The 24,251-nt window shown below is 49.9% G+C and overlaps 1 protein-coding gene across 1 annotated transcript in view; it reads left to right on the top strand.

Annotated features, from left to right (window-relative positions):
* The first annotated feature begins 2,375 nt into the window (after positions 1-2,375).
* Positions 2,376-24,251, top strand: part of LOC142570345 (arylsulfatase B-like) — a 42,696-nt gene continuing 20,820 nt past the window's right edge. Inside the window, exons 1-3 of the mRNA XM_075678733.1 lie at positions 2,376-2,468; positions 3,823-3,982; positions 19,506-19,618. Of these exons, the coding sequence (XP_075534848.1) occupies positions 2,376-2,468; positions 3,823-3,982; positions 19,506-19,618 (366 nt within the window). The remainder of the gene's footprint in view (positions 2,469-3,822; positions 3,983-19,505; positions 19,619-24,251) is intronic.

Below are 24,251 nucleotides of genomic sequence, written 5' to 3'. Positions count from 1 at the left end.
TGTCTGTCTGTCTGTCTGTCTGTCTGTCTGTCTGTCTGTCTGTCTGTCCGTCCGTCCGTCCGTCCGTCCGTCCGTCCGTCTGTCTGTTGTCTGTCTGTCTGTCTGTCTGTCTGTCTGTCTGTCTGTCTGTCTGTCCGACCGTCCGTCCGTCCGTCTGTCTGTCTGTCTGTCTGTCTGTCTGTCTGTCTGTCTGTCTGTCTGTCTGTCTGTCTGTCTGTCTGTCTGTCTGTCTGTCTGTCTGTCTGTCTGTCTGTCTGTCTGTCTGTCTGTCTGTCCGTCCGTCCGTCCGTCCGTCCGTCCGTCCGTCCGTCCGTCCGTCCGTCCGTCCGTCCGTCCGTCCGTCCGTCCGTCCGTCCGACCGACCGACCGACCGACCGACCGTCCGTCCGTCCGTCCGTCCGTCCGTCCGTCCGTCCGTCCGTCCGTCTGTCTGTCTGTCTGTCTGTCTGTCTGTCTGTCTGTCTGTCTGTCTGTCTGTCTGTCTGTCCGTCCGTCCGTCCGTCCGTCCGTCCGTCCGTCCGTCCGTCCGTCCGTCCGTCCGTCCGTCCGTCTGTCTGTCTGTCTGTCTGTCTGTCTGTCTGTCTGTCTGTCTGTCTGTCTGTCTGTCTGTCTGTCCGTCCGTCCGTCCGTCCGTCCGTCCGTCCGTCCGTCCGTCCGTCCGTCCGTCCGTCTGTCTGTCTGTCTGTCTGTCTGTCTGTCTGTCTGTCTGTCTGTCTGTCTGTCTGTCTGTCTGTCTGTCTGTCTGTCTGTCCGACCGTCCGTCCGTCCGTCCATCTGTCTGTCTGTCTGTCTGTCTGTCTGTCTGTCTGTCTGTCTGTCTGTCTGTCTGTCTGTCTGTCTGTCTGTCTGTCTGTCTGTCTGTCTGTCTGTCCGTCCGTCCGTCCGTCCGTCCGTCCGTCCGTCCGTCTGTCTGTCTGTCTGTCTGTCTGTCTGTCTGTCTGTCTGTCTGTCTGTCTGTCTGTCTGTCTGTCTGTCGGTCCGTCCGTCCGTCCGTCCGTCCGTCCGTCCGTCCGTCCGTCCGTCCGTCCGTCTGTCTGTCTGTCTGTCTGTCTGTCTGTCTGTCTGTCTGTCTGTCTGTCTGTCTGTCTGTCTGTCTGTCTGTCTGTCTGTCTGTCTGTCTGTCTGTCTGTCTGTCTGTCCGTCCGTCCGTCCGTCCGTCCGTCCGTCTGTCTGTCTGTCTGTCTGTCTGTCTGTCTGTCTGTCTGTCTGTCTGTCTGTCTGTCTGTCTGTCTGTCTGTCTGTCTGTCTGTCTGTCCGTCCGTCCGACCGTCCGTCCGTCCGTCCGTCCGTCCGTCTGTCTGTCTGTCTGTCTGTCTGTCTGTCCGACCGTCCGTCCGTCCGTCCGTCCGTCTGTCTGTCTGTCTGTCTGTCTGTCTGTCTGTCTGACTGTCTGTCTGACTGTCTGTCCACCCGTCCGTCCGTCCGTCCGTCTGTCTGTCTGTCTGTCTGTCTGTCTGTCTGTCTGTCTGTCTGTCTGTCTGTCTGTCTGTCTGTCTGTCCGTCCGTCTGTCTGTCTGTCTGTCTGTCTGTCCGTCCGTCCGTCTGTCTGTCTGTCTGTCTGTCTGTCTGTCTGTCTGTCTGTCTGTCTGTCTGTCTGTCTGTCTGTCTGTCTAGCCACCTACGTCTTGGTGCTCTCATGGCCGTTTCGTTAACTTTGTAGGCTCCCCGCATACTGCTTGGCATAACATCGATTCCTACAGGGTGTGGGATCTGTCAGCTTTTTTCTTCTAATGATCAACGTCTTACTAAAAAATTAGCTAAAATCGAGTTTTCAGAGAATCTGTTATCAGTCCAAACTCAGTGTTTGCAGTGTTCTTTTAGATCTTCCCTGGTTATAATGCAAAAAACTGGGCATGATGCAAGTTGGCAAGCTCACACTGGTTAGGCCGTGAACTGCCCAGCGCCAGGCGTTCTTCGCAACGCGACGATCTATGGCGAATGCCGCGCGTCCTCCACTACTGGGCGTCCCGAGAAGGCGCAAAAGACAATACTTGATGTCCAAGCAGGAGATGCGTAGTAAGGAAAAGCAATACTTATGTGGTCACTCTATTAAGAAAAAAAATTTAGCATTCCGCTGTGTTTTTTTTTTTTTTGGAGTTTCTAGCATGCAGCCGAAAGTGCCCGATTTCAAAAGGGCGAGGGGAGGGGGCCAACCACATATTTTGCCCCGTCCTCCTTCCTTTTGACAGAGGGTTGTTGCTCGGAGGCACGGTGAGTTAGTTGTTCGTGAGGTAGCATTTAGTTACATAATAATGAGTCCAAGGATCGAAGCCGACATCGTGATAAATAATTGATTCCTCAAACTTGATTGTGATATGCGAATAGTTTGCTAAGGAAACCCCTTTTCTCCCTTTTACAGCACAATGATAGTCATGATGCCTTCCTTGTGTCTGCTGCTATACTTTCTGCCAGCAGCGCAATGTCACACGAGGAAGCCTCACATCGTGTTCATTCTAGCTGACGATATGGTAAGTTCGATCTTGGATTACAGTTTATGGAAGTGTATCGTAACCACTCTTTCGTACTTGCAAGGGCATGTTTACGGACATTAAACGCCTCTTATTCTGAAATTTTGAGCACTATGCGCCTGTGTATTTCGAATAAAGAACAGGAAGCGCTTCTATGGTAGCATTGTTTACAAATACCGGACGGGGTGATCCGACAATGTAACAAGATTATATCTGCAAAATGAAACACAAGCGCTTATGTTCGACACATTTTTTTACTGTATTTAAAATGCAGTAAGTTTCCTTGGATTAATAATAATAATAATAATAATAATAATAAAACGCCGCACATTCAACTCCTCTCCAGAGTTCTGTGATGGCAAGTACCTTCTGTTAGGAAAAGTGCGATACGATAGTGTGTCGTGGAATTTCCCAACCCTATTTCTTTGTTCTTTAAGATGATATTTCGCATTTGTCCTCGGAGACACCACTTGAGTGCGTACAAATATTGTAATTTTATGCAGGATCGCGGCTTGAAAAAAGGGGACGTGAACGTTCGCTTTGTAACGGGAGAAAGAGTTCGCTCTAGGTTGGGATGCAATTGTCGCAGCAACATGATCTTGTTCGTGGTGGTGTACCCGATACGTGTGCATGCAAAAAATTCCATTGACAGAAAGCAAATTTTAATAAACACTCAGCGGCGATTTTGCTCGAAATGTCGGAGAAATTCGTTAAATTACGTTATGTATAAAATATACATACAAGCTCTTCAAAACACTCCAATCTCCCCTCTACTTCTGCTACATGGCCGGTTTCACACACATACTTTTTCCCCTTTGACTCGCCTATCGCTAACGCATAAAAACATAGCGGGCTGCATCGTGAATGCGCGAAGTTGGCGCTTGTGGCTCTATCGACCGGAGTTTGGGTTATTGTACACCAGTGACACATCGTCACAGTACGGCCCAAGCAACCGTTATACCACTAAACAGTACATGTACTTTCAATGACTAAACTATAGAAATTGCTTTGCTACATTTTGTACAATGTTGTTTCATATTCACCTGAATTTGAATTAATAGCTAATGCAACGTGATATTACTTGTGCGGACGGTGTTGCCAATCCCACTATCGTACTATACAGCAAAGAACAAGAGAGTTTAGCGGAAAATGAATAAAAGCAAAAAGGACAAGGTACCAGGAAAATTATCCTGATTTGCTGACTTCGGGATAGAATAAAATTTCGGCTGAGAAATGAATGTTTCTTTTTGTAGGACTAATAGCTGGGTCAACTCCCAACATTTTCATTTGAGCTCCACGACTTTTTTCGAAACACGCGTCTGCTCACGAGCTTACTGATATGTGTACGTTGCAGGGATGGGACGACGTCAGCTTTCACGGGTCTTCTCAGATACCGACGCCAAACTTGGACGCCCTGGCAGCAGACGGCGTAATACTTAATAACTTATACGCACAGCCAGCCTGCACTCCATCGAGAGCAGCACTGATGACCGGACTGTATCCGATACGAACTGGTGAGCTTTGTAACGAGGAACCCAATTTCCACCCTTGCACACCATTCTTCGCAAATATACTGCATGCAGGTGACACCCTCTTTGGATTGGGTTAACCTAAGGTATTTTCCCGCTGCACTGCATTGTGTGCGCGCATTGGATTGACGTTAACCTCACGTTGTGCTGGAACCACGTCATATCATTTTCATGTCGCCGTGTCTTAAATGTCTGCGCTACTGCATCATCTCATGTCCTTAGCGCTAAAAGCGGCCCCATTCGTGTTCTTTCTTTTTGCTTCCACTTTCGTGCTGTATTTTCTGTCATAGCTTTATTTGGTCTCCTATGCCTGCAAACACAAAAGAAAAAAATTGCGGTGACTGTGAAAATGAGAGGGGTAACCATAGCGGAGGGCGTAGTTGTGAGGACAACTGTTGAAGCTAATTTATCCTCTCGATTAAAGATGTTTCAAGCACGGCACACACTGAGGCAAGCTACAGCATCCAGGCTGGATTGGGTGTCTAAACAGCCTATTTGCACATCCGCTTTCGCATGAAAATTTCTAAAATTGGTGCATTCGGTAGCAGAACAGGCTCAGTGCACCCTTTGCGTTCTTTAACGAGCAAAATGGTGTTTTTTCCGAAACATACAGCTTTTAGAATTAAAGGATGCTCTTGAACTTATGCATTTCAAGCAACTGAAAACGCCATGGGTCTGTCTTTCGGAGCGGCTTGCGCCAAGTCATTCATCGAGCAAGTCATATGGTCACAGTAGGCTATGTATGTGAACTTGCTACTTGAGGTAAATGGTGTGCCTGGTGGTGAAGTGAAAGAAAGACGTATAGCCTGTTGTCTTATTTGCAATGTCTTTCGCGTTTTATTACTGGCTTCGCTTAAGTTCTTTCAGGTCGCTGTTTAATATACCAGCTTCCAATAGTCAATGAATCCGGCGCATATTATTCTTCAGACACATGCTCTTTCTCGTGTAGCATTGGGACTGGCAATCTATTACGCTCAGTAAGTATTGCACTCTTTCATTCAGAATCAGTTGGAATAAACATTCTCAGGTGTATACGGGGAATTTTTTTACTCATAAATATACAGTATTTATTGCGAAGGTGGCGCGCCCCTTTGTCACACTCCTTTGCTCTTTGTGTCAGCCTGACAGAGCAGCTAGACGTGCTCCTGCACTATTAAGGTGCTATATTATTACCGGTGCTTGCGTCGGCACAGTGATAGAGACTATGCAGTCCCAACAGTGTTTGGCAACGTCGGATGTGTGAAAGGCACACTGACATTCCTAGGTCTACGAAGTCATTTCTTCATGAAATTGTATCGTATACGAGTATCGTGTATGCGGTGTTGTTTTCAATGGATGTGTGTGTTTGCCTGAATTCTAAGTGCCGGTAAGCCTACAGCTTCGCAGATACCTACGTCTTATTTCCATGTAATAAAAGAAAAATACCGTTAGATTTCACTTCGTGCACGCGGGTTACGCGCAAGCGTATGGGTGCTATTTCCTTTTTTTCTTTTTTGCATTGGGCGTAGATTGTGTGCATTGCGGCAAGCCGCCTAGCACCTTCTTCGCGAGTCTCCTGGGCACGCCTAGAACGCGCCTTTTGGCGGACTTGTTCAGCTCGTGCCCAACGCTTGGCGACGACTTCGGGGTCGGTCGGCTCGCGCTCGGCCTGCCACCGCTGGCGTCGCTGCTCCGTCCTTCTCACTCGGCCTTCGGCCTCTCGATCGCGAGACGAACCCAGTAGCGTATTTCCAATTGCTAGTAGGTACAGCGGGGAGTGGCACTTGCGAAGACTACGGACATTTGCGCGCATGCGCGAGTAAGAGCGGGTGCGAGAGAGGAAATGTGGGGCCTTTTGCTCCTGGAACATACGACTGTGCCAAGGTACTACGGAGGAGTTTCTTGGCGCGCGTAGTATGCGCTTGTCCCTAGGCGTGCCGGCAGAAGTCGCGGGGCGTGGTAGTGCGGAACTTAGTATCGCAAGTTGCCAGCTCGACGCAATTATATTTATTCAATCATGCTTTTACTAATGAAAACAACGTGTCATTATTTTGCATTATTGGCGGCGCCTCCAGGTCACCAAAGCGGCAGCGGGGACGTCAAAGCTAGAAGCCGGACTGGTCCATGGGTTGGGGCTCGCAGAGGCCTGCGCGTGCCAGTGGAGTATAAGATCGGCTGGCTGCTATCGCGGACAGCCAATTTCTTTATGCGATTACCCCCTGGCACGCTTCGGCCTCCGCGGCCCCAACCAATGGGCCGCCCTGCTTCCAGCTTTGATCCTCCCGCTACCGCTTGGGTGCCCCAGAGATCCTGCGCCGCCTGCTTTATATAAACTCAGGTGCTCTCCTGAGGCCTCCGTTTGCTGCTTACATGTGCCCTCCTGGAGCAGTGCTTGTATAAGATCCGATCTATCGTCGCGACGAAAAAAGCGACCCGCGACTTGGTACAACACCAGTCAGGACATTGCCCCTTCAGACACAACGATCACCAAGCGGCGTCCGCGCCTACTGCCTCACCGCGCGGGCAGCCATCGGCGGAGCGTATAAACTTGACCGCACTCCGCGGGGCAAACGAATACAACGCACGCTAAGAAACCTCCTCCGTAGTGCCTAGGCTGAGTCATATTGGCGGCGAGGAGTTACGGAGTCGCCATCTGTTGGAAGCGCTGCCCTTGCGTAGTATGAGGGAACACGCGGCGCGCTCCTCCTAGGTTTCGCTTACGGCGCTCAATAAAAACACCACGCGGCAGCCCTCCTGGACATATATGTAAGTAGTCTCAAAACGAGGGAAGCTTTTGACTGTCGATATAATAATCTTGGGCAAACTGAAAGCACAGAGTCATGTACAGACGCTATCTCTTTACCAAATACGTACAGTAAATGCCACTGCATGCGCTCGCCGCGATGCCTCTCGAACCGGCTTCTTGCATGAAAGGTAGGCAAACGCTGAGAGTAAATCAAATTAAATATTGTTATATTCTTATATTCTTACAGTAGGTTGTCTGTATAAGCAAATGGAGCATAACAGAATGAAGCCTCACTGCAGCGATCGCACGGGTCCGCAGCGACCGACTGCGCGTCTGCATGCATATCCGCACACAATGTTTTGCTATCGCTGCGAGCGCGTTTTCGCACCGTGCCGCGAGCTTTAGGCCGCAGCATATGAGCATTTGACAGTACACTAGCAACCATTGTTGCGTGGACGCCATGAGAACTGTTCAAAAATAATTTAGTTAGAGACTTCGACGCCTACGGCGACTGTGATGTGCCGTCGCGACGATTCAACCTATTTTGTCTTCTAAGTTCTTGGACATGTCAATATTATTTCTCAAGTTGCGTCGCACTGTATGATTATCGGTCTTCTCAGCGTGCGATATCCCTCTGCTTGTTCGTAATCCAGTGCATGAATTCATAACAGAAACATGACCAGATCCCATGCCTTTTTTTAATGTGCGTCTTACCACTCCCTTTCCGTTCCAGTGAACATGCCAGTATATAGCATCAAGTTTATAGACCAATCCGTCTTGTCAATAACCGGGCAGCGGGCACGGGCGAGCGTCTCAGTATGCGTTTTCTGCTACTCACCGAACATCGCAGTCCCAGCGCCGTGGTAGAAATCTTCCTCGCCTCAGTGCTTGCTGCATACCAGAGTTGCAGCCGATGGCTGTCTGCCGGTTCTAAGTTTCGCGAGCCAAGCTTCACGCAGCTCCTTGTCCTGCGGCTACGTGGGAATAAGGCTGACACCGGGCTCCTTTGCGTAAGTCGGGCACTGCGGCACTGAGTAGTAGCCTACCATGCTGCACGCCTCCAAAGGCAGCCAATACATATTATAGTGCTTCCAAATGTTGTCAAACAGACACCTAAGGCGGTAAAGCCTAACCACTTAATCAGAACCGCAGCGCAGCTGGGACTCAAAACTTTCGTTTTCAGCTCGCTTCGGTGCCTCTGAAGCAGCCGACGCGGCCGCTGTGTCTACGTGATCCCTCTTGCCACGTTACGCCGACGGTGACGCCAACTCTTCCAGTGGTGGAGCTCGAGGCCAATATTCAAGGAGCAAAAGCCCCCAGATTTTCTCCCTTGCGCCCGCTCTTACTCGCGCCTGCGCAGAAACGTCGAGCGCCGTCAAAAGCGCCCCGCACCGCTATAACTACTAGCAATTGTAAAAACGCAGCCCTACGTCAATAACGCACACAGAACCCGTAGTGACTGCCAGAGGAGGTCAACCCAGCTCGCCTCCGCCTACCCTCCTTCTCCGGGACGCTTCGCCTCCTTTCTCCTTCCACGCTTCGCTCAACGCCACCTAGAGTTTCCTCTATACTCAATTTCAGACATCAGGGGTGGTATTCTGTAACAGTCCACCTAGTGGACTGTCCATTGCGGCTGCTGCTGATTGGATGCAGCTGTACTAGCGAGGAGAAGACGAGCCGCCCTAGCCAATCAGGAACTCCCGAAATGGACAGTCCACTAGGTGGACTCTTACAAAATACCTCCCCAGGTGCAACCCTGTGGAAGTTAGGCAAGAAGTTAGGTGACGAAAATCTATCTCTCTGCGCATTCCATCCATGCTCCGCTGCGCGCCAATGGCGTTCGCTCGTGCGAGCGTGCATGTGAGGCTGGTGCGAGGGGCTGCAAATAAGAAAAAACGGGAAAGAAAGGCAATGAAAACGCAATTGATCTAAAACGACGCATTAGATAGCCGTGTATCACAGTTTGTTTAATTGTTTCTAAGGATTAACACTTTCTTCATTCAACAGTGAGCCTGTAGAGCAAAAGTTTTGCACAACTGTGATCAAGAAAATCGAACTGCTTCAGGGCGGCCGCAGCCACTGCAAGATGTCTCGCTGGCCTCCACAGTGTTGCATCTGATGACTGAAACGAAATATAGGTGGCGTTGCTTTGCCAAGCGCATGTTGCTACACATGCGAAGAAGGAACGCCGCGAACACGCACAGCGATCACCGCGGCGTCGAAGCACAAACGAAAAGGGCGCGAGCAAGGTCGCGAAGGCTGCGATGATTTCGGCAGTGCGACGCCTGGTACACCGGCGCGCGATTCTCTTCTCCACCTGCTGGTGCCGTCCTCCTCCGGTGATTGCTTCCCTCTCGGGGACACACATAATATCTCCTACTTCGCAGACATGGGCATGTACGCTCGCGCGTAACGAAATTGGCAAATTGGCCTAGAGGTAACGCTACTGAATGGAAATGTGTAAGGTTATATATACAGCTTGAATCCAGGCTGGGTGCATTTCTTTCTTTGCTTCTTTTTTTTCTTATAAACGGCTCGGGAGCACTTCGGGATCACATTGCCGGACGTCGAAAAGATTATACTTCATTTCATAAATCAGGTGCAACGCTGTGGAAGCTACGCAAGAAGTTCGGTCAGCAAAATGTATCACTCTGCGCGGTACGCCTATGGTTTGCTGCACGGCAGCGGCGTTTTCTCGAGCTAGCACGCATGTCCTGGGGCTGCCACGTTGGGTTGCAAATAATATACGCAAAAATGAAATCAGCAAATAGGGTACCTTTATTTTGTCTGACAGTCGAAAGTTTGGAATTTTTCTTCTAACATATGCAAACAAATTCATGCAATGTTCAGTTGAATAGAAATATTCTATTTAAACAAGGGAAATTAGTTACAGGAACACGTATTTACTAAGAGAGCTGTTCGCAAATGATGTGACAAACACATGCATACAAATCCTCGTTGCCAGGAATTATTATTTCACCTAAACAAGACCATTCACAAGAACAACTAATAGAGACGGGTTTGGCGACCCTTCTGTTTTTCCTCTGTATATTTCTTTTCACAGCAAAATGCAACAAGCAGGTGCACAAAGGACTCCTTTGCCGGAGGTGTGCAGTTTTCCATCGTCGTACAAGGGCTTGCTGGTGTACTTTATCATATGCACTAGGAGTATTTATGTGTCCATCTTAGGGTAGGGGCAAGGGGCAGCGGGGGAGGACCTGTTGGGCCTTTAGTTTTTATCTGTTGTCGTCCTGTTTTACCAGCCACAAATATACGACGATAATGGAAGAGATGATAGTCTAGAGGAATTCGAAATCCCACAGGTAACGCCGGAAGAAGTAAAGAAAGCCTTGGGAGCTATGCAAAGGGGGACTGCAGCTGGGGAGGATCAGGTAACAGCAGATTTGTTGAAGAATGGTGGGCAGATTGTTCTAGAGAAACTGGCCACCCTGTATACGCCAAGCCTCATGACTTCGAGCGTACCAGAATCTTGGAAAAATGCTAACGTAATCCTAATCCATAAGAAAGGAGACGCCAAAGACTTGAAAAATTATAGACCTATCAGTTTACTGTCCGTTGCCTACAAAGTATCTAATAAGGTAATTGTAAATAGAATCAGGAACACCTTAGACTTCCGTAAACCAAAGGACCAGGCAGGATTTCGTAAAGGCTACTCAACAATAGACCATATTCACACTATCAATCAGGTGATAGAAAAATGTGCCGAATATAAACAACCTTTATATATAGCTTTCATTGATTACGAGAAAGCGTTTGATTCAGTCGAAACCTCAGCAGTCATGGAGGCATTGCGGAATCAGTGTGTAGACGAGCCGTATTTGAAAATACTGAAAGATATCTATAGCGGGTCCACAGCCACCGTAGTCTTCCATAAAGAAAGCAACAAAATCCCAATAAAGAAAGGCGCCAGGCTGGGAGATACGATCTCTCCAATGCTCTTCACAGCGTATTTACAGGAGGTATTCAGAGACCTGGATTGGGAAGAATTGGGGATAAGTGTTAATGGAGAATACCTTAGTAACTTGCGATTCCCTGATGATATTGCCTTGCTTAGTAACTCAGGGGACCAACTGCAATGCATGCTCACTGACCTGGAGAGGCAAAGTCGAAAGGTGGGTCTAAAAATTAATCTGCAGAAAACTAAGGTAATGTTTAACAGCCTCGCAAGAGAACAGCAGTTTAGAATAGGTAGTGAGGCACTCGAAGTGGTAAGGAATACATCTACTTAGGACAGGTAGTGACTGCGGATCCGGATCATGAGACTGAAATAATCAGAAGAATAAGAATGGGCTGGGGTGCGTTTGGCAGGCATTCTCAGATCATGAACAGCAGGTTGCCATTATCCCTCAAGAGAAAAGTTTATAACAGCTGTGTCTTACCAGTACTCACGTACGGGGCAGAAACCTGGAGGCTTACGAAAAGGATTCTACTTAAATTGAGGACGACGCAACGAGCTATGGAAAGAAGAATGATAGGTGTAACGTTAAGGGATAAGAAAAGAGCAGATTGGGTGAGGGAACAAACGCGAGTTAATGATATCTTAGTTGAAATCAAGAAAAAGAAATGGGCATGGGCAGGACTCGTAATGAGGAGGGAACATAACCGATGGTCATTAAGAGTTACGGAATGGATCCCAAGGGAAGGGAAGCGTAGCAGAGGGCGGCAGAAAGTTAGGTGGGCGGATGAGATTGAGAAGTTTGCAGGGACAACATGGCCACAATTAGTACATGACCGGGGTAGTTGGAGAAGTATGGGAGAGGCCTTTGCCCTGCAGTGGGCATAACCAGGCTGATGATGATGATGACTATGATACTCTCCGGCAACGAAATAATGAAATACCAACTATACGAATCAGCCATCCTTTTAAGAAGGTGACGTTGTTGGGACGTTCTGCTAACGTGACAGCTACCAGTCGCAATGCAGAGCAACGTCAGCGCTGCGTTAATTCGCTTCCTAGCGCATTACCGCGTTTGCATGTATCTGACGTGCACGACATGCGAAGCAATGCGTCAGTGTCGTATTCATTTAAACGTGGCTAATAAAAAACAAGCAACATGGTTAAGTTCCCTCAAAGCAGGGAGGCACTCCATATATATTTATATGTGCTTGTTTTCACTTGGGTAATAAGCGAGAACGAGACACAAACAATATACGCATGTCAATATTTGCTATATAATATGTAATTAATATACATTTTGTCTACTTTCTTGCAAAAGGTGGACAGTTTTCATATTTCTCCAACATTTGTATTTATTGCTATTCTGTATGAAAGGGCAATCTTTGGGAAGAACTCGGGTTTACGCTCATTTGCATAAATCTTGTTGCGGGTGCAAAAATCGAGCATTATCGACGGACCCTGAGGTGAACAAGAAGAGGCCGAGGAGTGCGGATGTTTTCATGTCGGCTCCGGCTTTCTCAAATGTTATCGCAGATTTCTCTGTGATTAGCGACCTAAAGTTTTCACCAAACGATTCTTAAAGTTCTCCGGACTCTGTGGACACCTCGCTTTCAGGTGGGACTTTCCATTTTCCTGGGAACCGCACCTTTTCTCCACCCGCCACGTCGCCGCCGCGCTAAGCCTAGCTGGTCGGTCGTTAAGCCTCCGACTGCACCGACTGGGTCTCGGCGGCGTGTCGCGCCTCGGCGCGCGGCGTTTACATCTCCTACCAGAGTGATCCCGCACCTCTGTCTTCGCTATGGAGATCCAGGTCGCCGGCCAGGATATTTTGCCAGATGAAGTGACCGCCCAGTCTGGCTGGCTCACTGCACGATCCCGCCGCTCAAAATGCGGCACGGACAACTTGACCCCGGCCGATGAATCATTTCAAGCCCCAAGTAGCCGGGCCCGCTCTCGGGCGAGGCAGCCCGTTAAAGCTCAAGTTTTGAAGGCGGGCCGCATGCCGCCGCTTCCGATGGAGGATATCAAGATTGTCATCCGCCCCAAGGGCGCCCTTCATATAGCCAAGATCGGCAGTACCGTGGTAACCACCGCCATTCTCCAAGCAGCCAACCTCTCGGACGAAGAAAGCTCAGGAGACACTGTCTGCCCGAATACGCAACAAAACATCGTTGTCGTCAGCACACCTCGCCCGGACCATGCAGACCGGTACGCTCGCATCCGCTCTATCTATGTGAACGGCGTCAACCACGAGGTCAATGCATACGAAACCGCAGCTGAGCACACGACGAAGGGGGCCATCCGTGGGATCCCACTCACGGAGACTCCCCAGCAGATCCACAACAAAATTGTCACTGCCCGAAACCCGACAGCCTTGGCAGCCAAGCGCATCGCTTCTACTACAACAGTGATAATCGCTTTTCACGGACTGGATGTGCCTTATCAGGTCCGCTACGGTTCCACGTTACTCCCATGTTCGCTATATCGGAAGCAAATTGATATTTGTTACCAGTGTGGCCGCCTCGGACACCGTATGGACGTTTGTCCCTACCCAAATAACAAGATATGCCGGGGCTGCCGTGTCCGCAACCCCCCCGCCGACCATAACTGTAACCCTAAGTGCTCGCTCTGTGGTGGTCCCCATCTCACCGCGGACAAAAGCTGTGCCGCTCGATTTAAAACCCCGTACGTCATCCGCAAGCGTATCGGAGAACGACGAACAACCTATAAACAACCACCTATAAACAAGCCGGCCCCTCCACCCTCAGCACCAGAACCAGGCCACGCTCCCGCACACCGTCAAGGGGGAGCCGTTCCCGCTCCAGAACTCCATCTCGATCCAGGCAACAACGCTCAAGATCCCGGTCTGCATAGGCTTCACGCATCACATCTACCAACCACAGCAAGGTGAGCTTCGCAGACGCTCTCATGGGCACCTCGCGAGAGGGTCGTAAGATCGCCAACACACAAGTCACCTACCCTCCTCTTTCACCAGAAAACCCAGAAATAGCTCCGCTTAAGCGCGAGAACGCCATCCTACGCGATCTCCTAACTAAACTCTCGCAGGAGGTTAGAGACCTCAAACAGTCCCAAACACCAGCCCCTACACTTATCGCACAGAACGTCCCTGCCCCTAGTCAGGAGGCCCCCTCGACTCCCGCCCCCAAGAAGAGAGCCCTGCAAGATGGAGCCACGGGCCAGGTCCGCTCTGAAGTTAAAGACATGCTCATCTCACTTCAAACAACTATTAGCACTTTCCAACATGCACTGGACTCCATCCAGCAAGCCTTCATTGGTATTGTCCAACGCGTGACCAACCTGGAAACTCATATTCTCACGCCTCCTAGCCATGCCGCCCTCGTCTGCGACCCTTCCGGGACGCCAATGGCGACATCCACCATCTCCCATCATGGCTCACACTAATCAAGACGCCCTCATTAGGCAGTGGAACTGCCGAGGCTTTCACCATAAACAACCGGTGCTCAATCAATACCTACGCCAACATACCCGCCGCCCGGATGCTATCCTACTTCAAGGAACCAACAACGCCCCGACCACGCTCCCCGGTTATCAAACCTTCCATACCACCCACCCTCTTCACCGGGTCTCCACCCTAGTACGGCGTCGTATTCCTGTTATTGAACATGATCTCAATAGTCCTCACATCGAACATCTATTCCTCAAATTAATTCCCAATCGTAAACGGAAAGAATGCGTCTTCCTTCTGAACATTTACAATAGCCCCAAGGATAAAGCAAGGTGTCGCTTCCTCACCCTCTTTAAGAAGGCTCTTCACGTAGCTGGAACGCACCCCCTACTCATCGGCGGTGATTTCAACCTCGCCCATACAGGCTGGGGCTACGTTCGCACGGAAGCTGCAGCTCGCAACCTCTGGCAAGATTACCATGACTTAGGTCTTACGCTCATCATGGATCCCTCCTTTCCGACACGCCTCGGTACTTCCACTACCCGGGACTCTACCCCCGACCTCACCTTCATCAAACATAACAATGCATACTGGACCAATACCCAGCAAGACCTGGGCAGCGACCATTATATCCTTGCTCTCTCTTTACCCCAACTCGCTGCCGCCCCTGCCCCCACTAAAGAATTCATCATTACCGACTCGGACGTTTTTCGAAAAATACGCATAGGTTCTACCTCAGCAGAAGGCATTACCGACATTTACACCTGGATGCAAGCGCTACGCACTGATTATCAAACGGCCACTCGGGTGGTAACTACAGATGCCTCAGTTGAACGCATGGATAGCCGCCTCGCCCATCTTCTGGAGGCTAAAGCCTCTATCCTAGCTCGATGGAAGGGGCAGCGCCTAAACCGTCGCCTCAGAACTAAGATCTCCAAACTGAACACAGCCATCGAGGAGCATTGTCAAACCCTCAGCCGGCAACAATGGACTGAGCTGTGTAACACGGTGGATGGACAACTTCATCGCCCTTCCTCGTGGAAACTCCTCAAACATCTGCTTGATAATACCACCACCCGCACCACCCAACAGGATGGGCTGCAGAAGCTCCTTTATACGGAGACCCTTAAGCAAGGTCCACAACAGGTGCTTAACTACCTCTGCGCCAGATATATCTCCAGGGGACAAGTCAGTCCACACAGCAATTACATCGGTTGCCCCAACCCTACACTAGATGCAGATTTCAGCGCATCTGAAATACATACCGCTCTACGCAAGCTTAACGGTAGTTCTGCTCCATGGCCAGACGGGGTCACTAACAAAAGCCTTCGCAATCTCGATGACGAGTCCGTGTCCCATCTGACTGACTACATCAACGATTGCTGGCGCAGTGGTGCCCTTCCAGCCGTCTGGAAGACTGCCAACGTTATCCTAATCCCAAAGCCTGGCAAACCATCTAGCCTCAATAACTTAAGGCCCATCTCCCTCACTTCATGCGTAGGCAAGGTGATGGAACACGCCTTCTTAGCACGCATCAACAATCACCTCGAGGACAACTCGCTCTATCCCCACACCATCATTGGATTTCGCCCTCACCTTTCTACTCAAGACGCTATGTTGCAGCTCAAACATCAAGTGCTAAACGATCGCTCCCGTGACATGAAAGCCATCCTCGGACTCGACTTCACTCAAGCCTTTGATGACATTTCCCATGCAGCTATCCTTGACCAGGTCTCCAACCTCCACCTGGGAGAGCGAGCCTACAATTACATCCGTGACTTTCTCTCCAATCGCACGGCTACCCTCTCGGCCGGGGATTTACGATCAGACCAGCTTCCCCTTGGCAGCAAAGGCACCCCGCAAGGTTCAGTTATCTCTCCCATGCTCTTTAACTTAGTCATGATTGGCCTTGCCAAGCACCTACAGCAAGTCGACAATATCAACCATACCATCTACGCCAACGACATCACCATCTTGTCGTACCGAGGCAGTGATGGTCAAGTGGAATCAGCCCTCCAAACGGCGATTGACACGGTTGAAGCCTATCTCCAAGGGACCGGACTGCGCTGTTCGCCGGCTAAATCGGAGCTTCTGTTATACAAGCCCATTCAGCGGGGTCGCCCTCCCAAACACCAATCTGATCACCGACCCTGTGACGCCATCACCCTACGCCTTCAAGATGGCAGTCCTATCCCACACGTCCCTAGTATCCGGGCTCTCGGTCTCACCATCTCTACCAACGGCTCCAACGCCTTGGCTCTCAACAAGATCTGTGCCCAATCGCAAAACACCCTACGACTTCTTAAACGTATATCTAACCGACGAGGAGGACTCAAAGAAGAAAGCCTTCTCCGACACGTCCAATCCTTTGTCATATGCCACATTACGTACGTTGCTGCGTACCTCAACTGATACCGGGCTGAGCAAAACAAGCTCGACACCCTCATACGAGGGGTCTACAAGCAAGCACTTGGGCTCCCGCATTGCACCAGCACTGAACTCTTCAACCAACTGGGAGTTCACAACAACCTTTCCGAACTCATTGAAGCCCAACAACGCTCTCAGCTTGAACGGCTCACCCTTACTGAAACGAGGCGCTTTATTCTGTCCACGCTTGGCTTCACCTACCATCAGCAACAGGGCCCCAAACAACCGATCCCGACCGACATCCGTAGCTGGATCTACATAGACCCTATCCCTAGAAATATGCACCCTGAATATAACAGGGCCCGGCGCCAAGCTCGGGCCGGAGCTATCATAAAAGCCCTTGTCCACGTACCTGGCGTTACATTTGTTGATGCAGCCCAATACTCCCATGGCACACGATTTGTGGCCGTCGCCACACACGATGGAGCCCTACACCACGCCTGCAGCGTCACTACCCCCACTTCCGAGACGGCTGAAGAAGTGGCCATCGCCCTGGCCACTTTAGATCCCACCTGTCACACCATAGTGTGTGACTCTCGCTCAGCCGTTACTAACTTCAGCAAAGGCCGCATTTCTCCCCAAGCTCTTCACATCCTCTGCCAGGCACCACACTCTAAAGACAGCATAATCTCCCTAACATGGATCCCGGCCCACGCGGGCCCTGTCCACCCACACCTCCCCAATCTCAACGAGGTCACCCACTCCATTGCGCGAGGTCTAGTCAACCGCGCCGGAGTCACTGGAGATGAGTTGGACACCAGGGACAGTCTGACAACTTATAACGATCTCGTTAAGGCCTTTCACCTCAGTCGCCGAATCTTCCCCCCGCATCACCCAAAGTTCAGCCGGGCGCAGGCTACCACCCTGCGTCTACTACAAACAAACACGTACCCTTCACCCGCCCGCCTCCACCTTATATTTCCGGACGTCTACACTACCCCCAGCTGCCGGTGCTGTGGAATTCACCCGGCTACGCTTCCGCATATGCTATGGGAGTGCCCAGCACAGTACACTCAGACTAACACCACGACTCTCTCGTCGAGCTTGCATGAGGCTCTGCGGAGCTCCGCCCTCGACGACCAAACCTGGGCGACCCAGCACGCCCGCGAGGCGGCGGCGAGGCAAGCCCTCGACGTCCCTTCGTGGGAGGCTTAGGCCCGGACATCATAAAGTGCTGGTTCTGCAATAAAAGTTTATTCCTCCTCCTCCTCGACGGACCCTAAAGAACAGGGCATTGATAAAATAAAAGCTATCGCTATAAATATTAAAGATAGTGGGACTTTCAGCAAGGGACACGCTGGGAAGAAGGTGAAATTGAAAAAATCACAGTTGAAAATGGGCGTATTACTATACCTAAACACCCTTTTGTATGGGTGCAAAAGGGGCAGTTATAAACGCCAGAAACACCCTGAAGGTTGCAATTTACATTAGCGTGTTAGTCACTAAACAGTGTTGCAAAGTATTATTTAAATAAGGAATAGAGACAAGGTCAAATTTGCGAATTGGATGCAGTAAAATATTGAATTAATTGGCACTAGTCCTGTGACGTGACTTTAGTGGCAACCGATTACCCTAATGATTTTGCAGCGCTACTGATTTGTTTTATCGCCCAGATATTAGCATATCTGGTGCTCCAATATATGATCTTAAAAGCTTATTCCATTGCTTTCTTCAACTTGTATTCTTGCTGTGGCAGTTCTTAGTATATGTTTATATTGCGGTTATTTTCTCTAGCTGTTGTTGCGTACTCCAGGGTAGCGCACCGTACTGCTGCCGAGAAGTAGCGACGCCTGCCTATCGAAGCTCGACCGACATTACTTATTGGGTAGCGTGGCGTTGTCGGCGGGCTGCAGGCATCCGGTAGATCATGGCGATCAAGCAGGGGCGAGACGATTTGCTAGTGCGAAACTAGCACGGTTTATTCAAAGGTAGTTGAAAGAAAATAAGAAAATCATGAAGTATGAAGTCTCAAGTATGAAGCATAAAGTCTGAAGTCTCTCAAAGTACATTTCGGAGCCCCTTAAATAGGCTCTCTACAAGGGTGGGCGGGATCTTACTTCCGTCGAATGACACGTGACAGGCACGGAGAGAGGTCGCCCGTGGGCTCCGGCTCAGGGGGTAGGGTGAATGACCTCTCCGGCGCCGTGGGATCCGGCCAAGAGAAGGTGGAGGGGATGAGGTAAGCACTACACGATGCCACGACCATGAGAGGAGGGGAAGGAGATGAGGTCGCCCGTGGGCTCCGGCTCAGGAGGTAGGGCGAATGACCTGTCGCCACGTGGTGTCAGACGCCAACCCTAACACTGTGCTGTGCGGGCATAGCAGATTATTTTCTCCCGACAGCGTTTCTCATTCCTTACTTGCAGTTTGCAAAATGACTCTCGTTTTTTTTCTTACTGCGTCGCCGTTGCGATGCCATTTATTTATGTTTCCGTCTGCCAGACGAGGACAAAGATCCTATGAACTAGATACCATGAAAGTTCTACACGTAACTTTTTTTTAAACTTCTTCCGGAAACTGTACGACTCCGTTCTCACCTTTCTAATTAATGTCCTACTGTTACCTGCTTCATAACATAATAACACGAGATCCTCATAACCATTAAGGCGACCTCTCCTTCTAGGTCTACATTACACCTGCTGTTTGTTTTCCGGGTCGTGTGATCATGTGCGACGGTGTCCGTGTGCTTATGACGATTTATTTTGCAAGCCATATTGGTGTGAAAACACGCCTTACATGCATATCAACGCCGGGAAGATTGTGAAACCGCAGTAACGCTGTGTGCCTGCAACTTGAGTATCTATTAAAATGCGCATGTCCGTGCTTTCTTTAACTCTTGCATATACATATTTTTTCTGCATCTGAGTAGCAGTGTGCAACGGTACCTGAAGGCGCCAATATTTCTTTCAGGTTAATCTAAAGCGATCTGTAGCCAGAAATATACACATTATCCTACTTTTGACATATAAAGGCTGAATTGCTTGTTCGGCTCTTTGCACCTGTCATCCAGGATTGCAAGGGCTGACGGTTGACGTAGCCGATCCATGGGGGTTGCCATTGGACGTACGGATACTACCTCAATACCTCAAAGACCTGGGATACGACACTCATCTCGTCGGAAAGGTGTGGCTTCCTTATAACTGCGCCGCCGACGGCATTTTTCAAATTTTCGGCGGTGAACCCTACCACCCGGAGATCGTTGCAGTTTTAGAGGTGCCGTGTTATCGCAGCTGCACACGTTCGTAATAAACACAGCTTGGAAACAAGTGGCGCAGCCTTATGTGAGGAAACGACATGCCATGCCCACGCAATGAATAGCAGCTGGGTGGTTTATTTCGTACACATCGTGCACGAATGCGCAGCTCGCATAATTTCAATGCTCCGATGATAGCAGCGCATACGAGCTTCGTAATTCTCTTACGGCATCTAAATATACCTTCCGTTTGGTAATCAATGTTGAGCTTTCGCCGGACTTGCTTCTCGCCTTCTCCCATGACAGTGTGCACCTTCACAGGTACCGACCCAAAGTGGGTTATTACAGAACAGTAAATAACACTTAAAATAATTGTCAAGGCAGGTTTGCTCGGTTTCAAAGTAAATGCCGATCAACCAGCCCAAGCGGCGGGCTCAGTTTCTTTCATTTCCAAGCGTCATAGCACGCCTTCGTTTATCTTGTCTCGGTTTGTTTGCAACTTGCATATTGTTCTTGAAGAGAGTATTTGCAGCGCGGTTGCAGGGAAAAATATGAAGGCACCCATGTCCTCTAGTTCGCGCTGCATCGTCAGTGTGGTTGGAAAGCTTTAGGTACGACTTTACTCAAGCAACTGGCGCTATACTTCTGCTGTTAGGCTGAGTGAAAAACGTAGGTTAGTGCCTGTCAAAGGTTCTTTGTTCATGACCCATTGTAAAAAAAAAGCTATGGGATTTTACGTGCCGAAGCACGAAGAGTAGGCCCAGTCAGGAGACAGATTGTCTCCTTCTTGCCTCTCTTTGTGGGCATTTCTTGAAATGTCCGAATAAAAACGAATTCGAAATAAGAAACCACTCTCTGATTGTGAGGCCCGCCATAGTAGGAGACTCCGGAAATCTGGACCATTTGGGGTTCCCTAACGTGCACCTAAATCTAAGTACACGACTGTTTTCGCATTTTCCTCCCATCGAAATGCGGCCGCTGTGGCCGGGATTTGGTGCCGCGACCTCATGCTTAGCAGCCCGACACTACAGCCACGACCCACTGTAATCGACGTGCCTTGTCATGAAAAGCTCACACACATTGCAGCTTGCACTGCCATTTGCCAGAGCATGCGGCATATATGCCAAACGCTTCTTCACTTTTCAATGGTGTTTCAAGAAGATGCATACTGTAGGAAATTCATTTCTAACCGTTACTTAGGAGTCCTGGTTAACATCTGTTGCAAACCGCGTCATAGTGCCCAAAGGCCCTTCCTGACAACACAAGAGTCCCGCATTTCGATGGGGGCGAAATGCGAAAACACCCGTGTGCTTAGATTTAGGCGCACGTTAAAGAACCCCAGGTGGTCAAAATTTCCGGAGTCCTCCACTACGGCGTGCCTCATAATCAGAAAGTGGTTTTGGCACGTAAAACCCCAAATATTATTATTATTATTAACACAAGAGTCAGCATACAGGAAGAGAAACAGCACATATTGCAGTGTATACATTATATACAAAACAATTAACACGTATTAGAATGTCCTTGCGTTAACGAAACACCACTAGTAACAAAAATTTAAAAGGACATGAACAAATTTAGCCAAACACAATACCACGTCATACCTCCACTAAACAAACAGACGCATAATGTATATGAAAAGCACAATACCACGAAATTTTACGACTCTATAGCATTAGTGAGAATCTCTCCACAAGTTCTCACGTAGAGGCTCAAATGAAAAACACTTCTCGTGAGACCCAAGTGTGAGGTAACGTATTTTTACTCTGTATCACTAATATAGTCCCTATGTACGGCTTCGCGCATGTGTTCACACCGTATTCTAAAGATGTTTAGGTCAATTTTGGAGTTGTTCTTACACTAGTGTGCTTCAGGGCGGCATGCTTGCTCTTCCTGTTGAATCCGCCTATTTGTGCAACACCTTCATTAACTGATATCTAGACACACCGGCTCAAGCCTTATATTTTCGTTTAGCTATTCCGCTAATTGGTCTGTTGTCAGCACCGACGCTACGGCTCCGTGTAGGTAAGGATTGAAATATCATCAGACCAGGTCACACTTGCCCCTGGTTTCTGGCGCGCAGGTATCGCGGAATAGAAAAGAAAAGAAACAAAACAGGATCGCGGACATTATGACGCCTTATACGTTTATTTGCAGTCACCTTGCAAGGATTCCGAAGAGTCCTCAAGGACATATTTTTTCTTTACCATAGAACACGCTTTCCAAATATATTTTCAGGGTGCCACCAGAGGGACAAAGACGACGATCACCTACAAGGTGAAAGAGACGGCGTAGTGGGGCTAACCTAACGTTAGGCCATACTGGTTGTACAGGCCTTATCTTCTGCAGAGTAAACACGGTCCCATTTAACCTTATATCTCTGCCCGTTTCGTTTTCGGTGGAGGTGTTGGGTATTGCACAAATGAGAACTCCGCAGCCGGCTTGTCCTCGGCCGTCCTACTATGCTGACAGACGACCAGGCCGCTGGGTTAAGCACGGCGCGAGCACCCGGCGCACCAGGGCCATCAGCATCCGCGACACCGCAACCGTCAGTCGTCTTGACCCATCCGCGCGACCACGGCACCTTCTCTGGTAACGGCACCGATAAAGTCGACATCGGACTTGGCATATACGAACGCGTCGCTGCACACAACCGATGGGACCCCACAGTGATGCTCGCAAATCTTTTCTACCTCCAAGGACTAGCACGCACCTGGTATGACACACGTGAAGGGTTGACCAACTGGGACGAATGCAAACAAAAACTTCGTGACCTCTTCGGCAAGCTCACTGATCGCAAGTGCGCCGCTGCGAAAAACCTATCCTGTCGGGCTCAGACAGATACTGAGTCGCATGTTGCGTTCATCATTGATGGCGCTTTGTCGCCGCGTCGATGCCCGTATGCCCGAGGCTGACAAAGTGAGGCACATTCTGAAAGGCGTCCCCGATGATGCGTTTAACTTGCTCGTTTTTAAAGACTGCTCGACCGTAGACGAAATTATCCGTGAGTGCAGACGTTTCGAAGACGCAAAGAGCCGTCGCATTGCCGGACAGTTCGTGCGGCTTCCCAACACCGCCTCTACGTCGTCGTGCAAAGACACTCATTCGGCTCTTCAATCGTCCACTACAGATAGCGTTGTCCGAATTGTGCGGGGGGAAAATTGAGGCTGCGTCGCCATCTTTTTTTGCGCACCCTTCTTAAGATACGCAAGCAACGATCTTGCTAATCCACTCAGTTGTCCACGAAGAACTGGCCCACGCAGGCATTAAACTCATGTGCTCCATCGCACGCACTCCGGTCAGCCCTGCCCCACTTCATCGACCTCCACCGACGTTTCGACGCTATCGACATCCGGCCCAACGGCGAACACCAGACTGCTAACCCACATGCTTCCATCGTAGCGGTCTGGGGCACATTTCTTGCTATTGCCGTTATCTTCAGCCCTCGTTTTCACACTCCAAGTTCTCCTACCGCCACAATAACAACCAATGCTAGCCATTTAATGCTCCAAATGACCCAACACATCATAACCGAGGCCCTTCTGCGTCCCTCAGACGCTCGAGCCGTTTGTCGTCGCCAAACGATCGTCGGTCCCGCTCACCCTTGCCCCGCCGTTATTCATCGCCTCACCCCTCCGTACGCTCATCCCCGGAAAACTGACGGATGACGCTCCCGGAGGCGACGCTGCATTTCACTCTCGACCTGCGAATCGTCTCCTTACCATGCCAACAGATCAGAACCAACTCGCCGTGGTAGTTGATGCCCTACCTGTCACTGCCCTGATCGACACTTGCGCACACATCTCGCCCATGAGCGCTGATCTCAGGAAGCGGCTCAAGAAGGTGCTCACTCCTGCCTAGTCCCGCGTGAACTCCCATTGGAACTCCCATTGTTCTGGGAATGTGCCGCTCGTATCAGTGTCACTGGTCGCCACTGTATTGTTCCAAGTACTTTACCATTGCCCTCTCGACCCGATCCTTGGCCTTGATTTTTTATCTGCCCGCTCAGCTATAATTGACTGCTCGGCTGGTGTAGTCTAACTTGCTTTCCCTGGTGTTACCGACCTTACCGACACCATGCCCATCCAGCTCTGTTGCGCCGACTTTGTCTATCTCCGAAGCCACTGACCTGTATCACTGCTGTGCCCAACGCCTGTGTACCGGACGGGGACTATGTCGTCCCTCCCTGTGTCAGTGCCTTACTTTCGCACGGCGTATCGTTTCCGCACAACATAGTGACCGTATCGGCTAACAAAACTTACCTTCCGCTCCTAAATTTCGGCCTCTACCCTCAGGTACTCCACAAAGGGATCTATCTCGCCACACTGTCGCCGTCACACGAGTACGACCTTTCTTCCCTATCGCCTCTTCCGTCTTCCTCCAACTCTTCCGTCGCCTGCAATTCTCCTTCCACCACGTCGCCTCCAGCGCACGACAACATTGCCAAGATGATAACCCTGGACCTTACCTCCACACAAACCGATGATCTTCGTCATCTGCTCCCGCCTTATTCCTACATTTCTGACCTTGACGGTTGGCCTTTTGGACAGACCTCCATAGTCC

The sequence above is a fragment of the Dermacentor variabilis genome, chromosome 2, assembly GCF_050947875.1.
Source record: "Dermacentor variabilis isolate Ectoservices chromosome 2, ASM5094787v1, whole genome shotgun sequence".
Classification (NCBI taxonomy): domain Eukaryota; kingdom Metazoa; phylum Arthropoda; class Arachnida; order Ixodida; family Ixodidae; genus Dermacentor; species Dermacentor variabilis.
Note: the sequence above shows the minus strand (reverse complement) of the source record. Positions and strands in the feature narration are given on the sequence as shown.